This window comes from Amblyomma maculatum, chromosome 1, assembly GCF_055883805.1.
Source record: "Amblyomma maculatum isolate TAMU_Amacu chromosome 1, ASM5588380v1, whole genome shotgun sequence".
Taxonomy (NCBI): domain Eukaryota; kingdom Metazoa; phylum Arthropoda; class Arachnida; order Ixodida; family Ixodidae; genus Amblyomma; species Amblyomma maculatum.
The window spans coordinates 17179222-17188714 of NC_139344.1; the positions used below are offsets into that span (position 1 = coordinate 17179222).

Genomic DNA, 9493 nt, shown 5'->3' on the forward strand with positions numbered 1-9493 from the left:
TGCGGAAGGCGCTTTTGACGCAGATTATATGAGCAGGTGGTTGCAAAAAGAATCACAGCCATAAATATACAGAGAATCGAAGCTATAGATAATCTATATATCTGAAATCAGTTAGCTTGTAATCACTGCAGCATTTGTTACAGCAAGGCATGGAGCTACATAAAGTTCTACAATGATTGAGCTAATTGATTTCAGGTAGATATATAGGATATCTATAGCTTCGATTCTCTTTGTATCCACCTGGTCATATAATTCTGCGAGCCGAAACAACTTCCGTGCACTGTTCATGGTTTGTTTTACAAAAGCCATAAACGGCATACGTCTAAACACCCGACTTTATAAATGTCAGCAGTGCCTTGTGCGTGCCGTCATCGGCCTAATGTTATGCAAATGTGTCTGAAGGTGTTCTGTCAAATTAAAGAGCGGGGAGGATATTGTTCGTATTATGGGGGAGAATGCCCCGCATCGAATGGTTATAAAACTCAAGCAGGATGCCGCCTTGGCCACTCGGAAGGAATGAATGAAAAAGCGAGAAAACCCGCCGTGAGTTCCACCGGCCAGGCAAGGTCAGGCGCCAGATGCGCAGTAAGCTGTTCTTGAGTCGACGACAGCTTAGAATAAGAAAAGGCGGTGCATCAGCGGGCCAGCGAATTAACGTCATCTCACGCTTCCGCGCATGAATACCCGGAACGCGCCTCCCGGGGGATCCCTACCAGGAAACAACTGCTGGCCGGGGCTGCCGTGGCCCTGAACCCTTTCGGCACGTGCCATGCGAGCAGACCGGTTTGCACTTCTGCCGCGATCAGAGCGCGCGGCGCAGCTGATCAGTCGTCTCTCGCATCGCGCGTGTGCAGTTCACTCTCGGGGCCATGACGTCAAAATGGGTGAGACGCCGCGCCTGCTTCCAATTTTATGCTGACTTGCATGCTACACTACCACAGCGGCGACATTCGTTGTTCAGCTAAGACATTCGCGGATGCTAGTATGGAAGCTTGGGCTTGTCGGCAGCTCACACTGGAGGAGCTTACAACGCAAATAGACGAAGACAAACACTACCGCACAAATTACTTGAACGTTGTGGTTGCGCTCCTGTCCTCATTTTTTTTTGTCGGTAACTCCCAGTCTCAGTTTGCGCTCTATGCTCCATCCAGTAATCCTTACAGCGAGAGCTATACGTCACGTAGCAGGAGGCTGGCCGTCATGCACGCTGCTACCAGCCCGTGGCATTGAAATTCTTGAGCTTATTATTTAACCTGATGAAGAGTTGTTTATTTAGCTAACAAGGACAGCTTTAAAATGGGACTGCTTTTTGTCACGGCTGAATAGTGTGTGGCTGTTAGTACAGACTTGAGTTGTATCATACTACATATAAATTGGATTCCAAGGGAAGGCAAGCATAGCAGGCGGCAGACAGTATAAATGGGCAGCTGAGATTAAGAGTTTTGCAGTGGTCAAGTGGATGAAGCTATCACAGGTCTTGGTTGATAAGGAGGGCGAGGAATTCGCCCTCATGGTCCATCTGATGGTGATGATGGTAACGGTATCTACTTCGGCCGCCTGGCAGCTAGGCGCTGCTTGGAGCACCGTTAAGCTATAATGGTACGAGATTACGAGAGCGAAAATTAAAAGGAACAAATGCAGGGGTGTACAGAATGCCGATGTAAATTTACCATTTGATAATACCAGAGTCCCTCAATACTTTTATAATATTAATACTCCCGGCCATTGTCTCCAAAGGGGAAAGCACATTCACCGGATCTACATACGGCGCATAAAAAATTACTGCCGATGTAAGTGGAAAGCACCGTCAGATACAGTTGAATCCGGACATATCGTATTTAATCGATTCTAAGCACCCCCTTTTGTCACGGTCGCGTTGCCCAAAGTGAGGGGGGAGGGGGGTTGCTTCGATTCGAAAATCCTCCCCATGTTTTCGATTTGATAGCTTGAGGAGACGTGCGCGAAAAATAACAATTTATTTGGCAAACAAAATTTGACAAACATCTTCCGCTAACGCGATTGCAGCGCGCTTGAAGTTCCAGCAGTGATGGCCCTCTTCAAGCTCATTCCGACTTCCATTACGGATGCCAAACAATTGATACCAAACACTGCAACGTGGGCCCGTGAAATCTGCGAAGCCTGCCGAGATCCGCCGAATGGTCGCCGATTCTAGGTCCACGTAACAACATGATGATAGAGTATTCGGGGTCGCTTTCAGCCGTCTTTAGCCGTCCTGCGCCGCCAGCTCTCGTGCCGTGTCGGAACGCAGCAACACAATTGGAGATCGTGCCGCGGACACCTCGCCACCTGGGGTCTCCAGAGGCTCCGGGTTGATTGAGTGAGCAAGCGCGCTGGAAGCACTGCTTACGTTCTCTTCCTGGCAAAAAAGGAGGTGCTTAGATTCGTATGAAAACTTTCTTTTTCCAAACTTTCTTGCGAAGTTAGGAGGGTGCACAGAATCGCGAAAATACGGTATATTGTAAGACACCGCTTCAAAAAATGTCTGTTCTTACTGGACAACCTGGCACACAGCGCGAAATGCTCCGAGCAGCGGCAAGCGATGATGATGATAATGATGAGTCTATGCAGATGAAAGAGGTCCGATTCTCCGCGCTCTCACAATATATTCAATTCGCAGGAGTATAGTTCGTTACCTAGATAATTCATTAATTAAAGATGACAGTATAGATAATCTTACGTGTGACCTAGAAGCAAGAACGGATTGCATTCGTGATAGTCCTGCATTTCATACAGCGACATGCAGCACAAATGCGCATTCATAGGAAACGCGCCGCTCGCTGTAGGCCTAACCTGATCCGTATCAAAGCCACAGCGTGCGGTGCTTTCTAAGTATAGGCACGACTTATCACAAAGCTATTATTCCCGTTGTCAGTACGCTACAAATGGAACAATCGCTTATTACAATTAATGTGCAATTGGTTTCTGAAACGCCTTCGGCACAGAAGCGAGCGAAGCACGCCGGGTGCGGGGGACCGCCGCTAGGATTTAGTGGGCTGCCTCTAAACCTAGAATAATCGCAATGTGGTGTCGAAAATGAGTTCAAGCCATCGAAAGCCACCCTCAGACAAGCTCCACTTTCACTTCGACACGCGGCAGCGGACCTGCCTCCGCGCACGAGGGGGGCATTATTTCGATATATACCAGATGTCCAAGCTAACTTTAGACATGGGTTAAAAATAGAACATTCGAAATAGGCCAGAGAAACCACTTGTATATAGCTGCCAGCCATCTGGTGCGTCACAGGCAATTTTTTATTTTGCAATTAACTCAGTAATTAAGGTAATTTTTCTAATATACTAAATATTACCTTTAGACAATGAATGTGATTTGAAAAGTTGGAGAGCACCTTCTGAAACCCCCATTCCATTTATTTACGATAAAGCTTAACATGTACCATTTTTTTTTCTCCCAAGGATGCGGGATCGAAGCCCGGCCTCGGCGGCCGCTTGTCGATGGCGGCGAAAAGCAAGGCACTGTGCTTTTCGTGTGCTGTGCGATTTCAGTGCACGTTAAAGAACTCAAGGTGGTAGAAATTTCCGGAGCCGTCCACTACGGCGTTTTTCATAGCCGGAGTAGCTTTTTGACGTTAAAACCCACAAACCAAAGCAACCATTTTTTTTTTTCCATGCTCTAACGAAAGCCCGTGAAATAAAAAAAAAAAATCCCGTGACTACCGCATTCATGCGCCACAATTGTGGTGCTCTCAATCGTGGTTTGGGTGAACGAAATTAGCTGCGGCCGTGACTCGACAGCCCAGTCCCAGCGGTAGGCTGATATGTTGGCGATGGTTGCAGCCGGCACGGTGAGCTCGCTGCGACTTGCACTGTCACGTGCGCTGACTGCCTGAAGCGGACGAAGAAACCACCACAGACATATCGGCCCGCCGCTGCAAACGGGGTCATGGAACCAAGGATTTCGTTCACTGAAACCTATGTTGAGAGCAGCACAATCGTGGCGCACGAATGCACCAGTCACGTGATATTTTATTGTATTTCGCGGGCTGTGCTTAGAGCTTGGAAGAACGATGCATGCAAGGCGTTCTTTATCAGAAATAGATGGAATAGGGGTTTTGGAAGGTGCTCTCCAACTCTGCAAATCCACTTATTGTCTAAAAGAACGAGTTAGTAAATTTGAAAATTATGCTAACTACTAATTAGTCAATTGCAAGATAAAAAAATTCCCCATATGGTGCGCCAGCTGGTTGGCAGCAGTATACAAGTGGTTTCTCTGGATCTCGTCAAATGTTTATTTTTTTTTTATCCCTTGGCTAAAGTTAGCTTGGCCACTCCGTTGCTGTACAACGGGTATCAGTAGCGCGAATGAATAACCGTCGCAATTACAGTTCGATATGCTGCGCGACGATGACGAACTTTAACGCAGGATTTTTGAGGGGATAATCGAGCTGGTTGTGTGTTCGACATAGCTATTCGAAGCATCCAAGTTTGATATATATGAAATGACTTCATTATACTTTTCTTTAATGAATCAGCTTGCTCCACAAGCTCCTAAATAATAGCGATGTTTAGAATAGGGGGTATCCGTTAGGTAATAGCGTAGCGTGAGTGCGCATGCCTAGAAAAAAAAATTAACGAGTACTGCAGAATCTGCATTGGAGTAAAGCGAAAGCATATGCTGCTTCTGGTTGCTAGTTGTTTAATTCACTTCTTGTTTACCCATTTTAGTTTTGGGTACTTTCAAATTGCGCCAACCCCTTCCTATGCCCTTTTTCGGCTCTACTTCTGGTTGCGTTACGTCACATCCTCCACGTCACATTAATTCACTTCTTGTTTACCCATTTTAGTCTTTGGTACTTTCAAATTGCGAGCCAATCCCTTCCTATGTCCTTTTCTGCTCTACTTCCGGTTGCGTTACGTCACATCCTTGACTTTACCGACTGCCTTAATTAACTACTTTAGTCTTTGGCACTTTCAAATTGCCTTCCTATGCCCTTTTTTAGCTCGACTTCAGGTTGCGTGACGTCACATCCTTGACATCACCTTAATTGACAGATTTAATTAACTATTTTAGTATTTGATACATTCAAATGGGGCGCCAAGCCATTGGCTAATGAGACCATTTTTGCCTTTACTTTCACATTTTTTCATCTAATTAATTACATAATTAACTTATTGTCCTAACTACTTTCTCGGACTCACCATTACGTCACCCTCTATCGATTGACACCACTCATTAACCTCTACTGCTTCTCAATTACTCACAACTGCTGCGGACAACTTTTACATTTTTGCCTGTAATTAATTACCTAATGAAGTTATTGGCCAAATTATTTTTCGGCAACAACATAACGTCACACTCTATCGATTGACACCACTTATTAACCTCTACCATATCTCAATTACTCAAAACTGCTGCGGACACGATTTTGCTGACGCGGTCTACGGACGCGGTCTGCGACAGAAATCTGTGAACATAGCGAAGTAATGCTTTCGCATTAGAAAAAAACAACAAAAAAAGCACCTCTCGCCCTTTCAGCGCAGCATCGTGTGTATGTGCACTGGCGTCCTGCTATTCTCCTACCCCTCCAGTCGATAAGGTCTCCCTATCCTAAACTCGCTAATCGCGGTCAGCTCAGCAGTTTCTTCTAGATTGAGTGAAGTGTGAACGGCAACGTGAGAGACCTCCACGGAAAAAAATGCCGATTCACGAGAATCTCTTGCGCCAGCCTCTGCTTGTGCTTTATTATTGCTGACTGGGATCGTGTCCATTCCATTTGAGCAGCTCCGCCGCAATTTGCATCATTAGCTGTTCGTTCAAACGGAGCGCCCTAATCGGAAAGTGAACTAAGGAGTGGACAAAGTGATAGAATGCTGCATCCATGCATATCTGTTGTGGTAATGAATGCACTCCTCTAATACGGCACTTCCACCCATCGCTGCATGATGGTTGCAGCCGACACACACACACACACACACACACACACACACACACACACACACACACACACACACACACACACACACACACACACACACACACACACACACACACACACACACACACACACACACACACACACACACACACACACACACACACACACACACACACACACACACACACACACACACACACACGCACGCACGCACGCACGCACGCACGCACGCACGCACGCACGCACACACACACACACACACACACACACACACACACACACACACACACACACACACACACACACACACACACACACACACACACACACACACACACACACACACACACACACACACACACACACACACACACACACACACACACACACACACACACACACACAGAGATAGAGAGATAGAGAGAGAGATGTAAACTGAAACAGACATGGTAGACGAAGCGTCTTTGAGTCTTTAAAGCTATCAGTATGATCATTAAGTGAGGGCCTCCCCCGTACAATCCAATGCGCTCCGTACGCAGCAGATTGCACGAAGCGTTGAGTTGAGCTATCATGCACCTGTGCCGACCAACGTTGTGCCGACTGCGTCAGTAACGCCACCCCCTGAGGCAGACGCCGGCGGTACACTCGGAACGTCACTTGTGCTGGAAACTGCCGCCGCCCGCGTGATATGCGGCTTGTGTGAGACTGAAAGACTGCCTGTACTTTTCTGCTCTCCCATCCTCGACAGGTGACGACTTTGTTGCTGCTGCTAGTACTGGCAGCGTACAGCACCAGCGGCCAAGGCCAGGGCAAGGGCCTCGGTCGCGGTAGAGGCAAGGTTCATGGCCAAGGTCACGGTCAAGGCCGCGGTCAAGGCCAGGGAAGAGGCAAGCCCGGCGGAGGTCCCGCTGTAGGTGGTCCCCTGGTCGCGGAAGGGGGCCCTCTTTCCGGGGGCGGCGGCGGCCAGTTCCGCGAGTCGGGCGGCTTCCGGCAGACCCAGGGCCATCGGGTCGAGGAAGGCTTTGAGCAGACGGACTTCTACAACCAGGGCCGCGGCAACGGCGCCGCCTTCCTGGGCACCAATTCCGGTGTGCTACAGTCAGGCCTGTTGCAGGAAGTCAAGGGAAAGTTCAAGATCATGGGCAAAGTGCGCGGGTACACGGCCGCCGGTGCACTACCGCAACAGCAGCAGGGATAGCGGGCCCCGCATAGAGTGACTCTAGCCCCGCGATTCTAACACCAAGCGAAAGCTACGAACATGTTCTGCGGGCCTCGGATTAAAATACAGAGGCCTCGCTTTTCATTTTCTGCAAAGCTCTTATTTCGCTGCCGTGCAAAACACAAGAACATTCAAAGTCGGGGACATTTCTCGACCGTACCGACAAATTTCAAGAACGCGCTGCTTTGCCGGTTGCATCAAATTTCAAAAGCGTAATTTTGCTTTGAGCAGGGCTTCTAATGCATTCTTTAACTTGATACATACTTGATGCACGTTCTAACACATAAGAGGAGAGCTACTGAACGTCATAAAGCTTTTGATACATGCGAACTGTGTAGCGCAGCTGTTGACCACATCTAGTCATGATCACTGCGTTAGTTTTTCTTTTATTAACCGAAACCCTATATCGTGGACTTCGTTGGGGTGCACGCTAGACATGTGCATTGCCGCGAGTATTTCTCTATAAAAGGCAGGAAAAATCAAAACATACAAGGACTTCACAGTGCCAGCTGCTGCCAGAACTTATGGTCATGAACAGCGATCTGATTTGCTGGAAAAAACATATATACAAAACCAAGGGTCTTTGATACTCTTTGTTGCAACATTTTTTGCATCCCAGTGTTTAGTTTGGCCAGACTATATATTCCATTTTGTCTGCGCCCACTGCTAATCAGCTTCTTATCTGACGATTTGAAGATCTGTTGCCTTCACGGTCGCACAGAATGGATAACACAACGGTTTTACTGTTCTCATTTTTGCATTCAATTTTAGCCGATAGTGTAGCCGACCACCCGGCATATGGAGTTCGTTGCTCCAAGCCGTACGAGCGCTCCTAGCTGTGTGGCCTATAGCGTAGCGTGGCTGACTCGGCATCCAAGAACACTGGATTGTTATTCCACCTTCCAGCCTGAAATGAGAAATCCGAATTGTCAGCTCCTCCCAACTTGCAAAGGGAAAGCCACCAAGCCATGCAAAGGGGAAAGCCACATCATCATCATCATCATCATCATCATCATCATCATCATCATCATCATCATCATCATCATCATCATCATCACACAAGCTAACACTTTCCATCAGTCAATTCAAATTCTTGACGACCTGCTGAAAAGGACGTGTCACTGCCACATTAGAATGACTCACGGTACAATATATCTTGCAGTAACCTGGACCAAAACTTCTGTGTGGATGCACGCATTTTACTTGCGAAGTTGGCCAGTATAATTAATGACAGCATCTTTGTTCTGTTTCTTGGTCTTTCAATGCCTTTAGAACATCTTCTTTCGTTGCAAGTGGTGTGTTGAAGATTAGAACACAGTATCGTATTGATACGGGCAAACGTTTGTCCATTCTTGGTGTTGTGTACGCGAACCGACGCACAGCCATACCGCCTCCTAACAAACGGCCGCACGGCCGCTCCAGTTGCAATGCCGCCTTGCACGCGCGAGCCGGCCGCTTCAGAGAGACCAGCAGGGGTCCCCCCTGCCCACGATGACGACGACGCGCGGACCAACGAAACCCGAGCCGTACGTTACTTGAAACTCGACCCTCCCGTGTGCGCGACCAAGGCACGAGAAGCAATGCCTTCTTTACAAGCGCTCGCGTTTCTTTCTTTCTTTCCCTCTCTTCTCCTCTCTCATAAAGCACAATAAATGCAGGCTCTGTCCACCAACCCAATCGAGAGGTTCCTTGCTCACGGGGCTCCCACGCCCCGAACATAACACTGGCGACGAGGAGCAGGAATTAGAGCAGACGCAATTGAAAGTCGGGCCATGGCTACTGGAGCGATGCACGGCGCCATGGAGCCGTTCAACGGTAGAAATTAGTCTTCGTGGGTGCAGCGCCTCACTTTCTACTTCTTTGCAAACGACGTCACCAACGAAGTGAAGAAGCGCGCACTCCTGTCACTTTGCAGGAGCGAGACCTTCGAGACTGCTTGCGCGCTCGTTGCACTGATGACTTCTGGAGAAGTCAGCTATCAAGACTTAGTCACACTTCTCTAGAAGCGTTTCGACCCTAGACCATCTGAGCTGTACAGGCGGTTCGTCTTCCAGCGACGCGACAACTGCCGGAAGAATCGATCAGCAACTACGTCACAGCCCTCAGAGGGTTGACAGCCGACTGCAACCTCAAAGTGCTGACGACAGCGTCTGCAACATCGACTTCATCGCCAGAAGGAGACACAACTGTTCTAACGAATTCCACCATGCTGCCCCAAGACGTCATGCTTCGTGACAGATTCGTCTGCGGTATCCACGACGAGCACCTCCAACAGAGACTGTTCGCGGAGAAAGACTTGACTTTTCAGCATGCTTTTGACCTGGCCATGTCAGCAGAAAGTGCGTCGAGGCAGCAGCGAG

At 48.2% G+C, this 9493-nt stretch overlaps 1 protein-coding gene across 1 annotated transcript; it reads left to right on the forward strand.

The window, feature by feature from the left end:
- The first annotated feature begins 787 nt into the window (after positions 1-787).
- Positions 788-7705, forward strand: LOC146201847 (uncharacterized). The gene is made up of 2 exons (XM_084583508.1): positions 788-884; positions 6663-7705. Exons 1-2 carry the CDS (start codon positions 870-872, stop codon positions 7110-7112), a joined length of 465 nt encoding a protein of 154 aa, XP_084439634.1. The 5' UTR covers positions 788-869; the 3' UTR covers positions 7113-7705.
- Positions 7706-9493: the final 1788 nt, after the last annotated feature.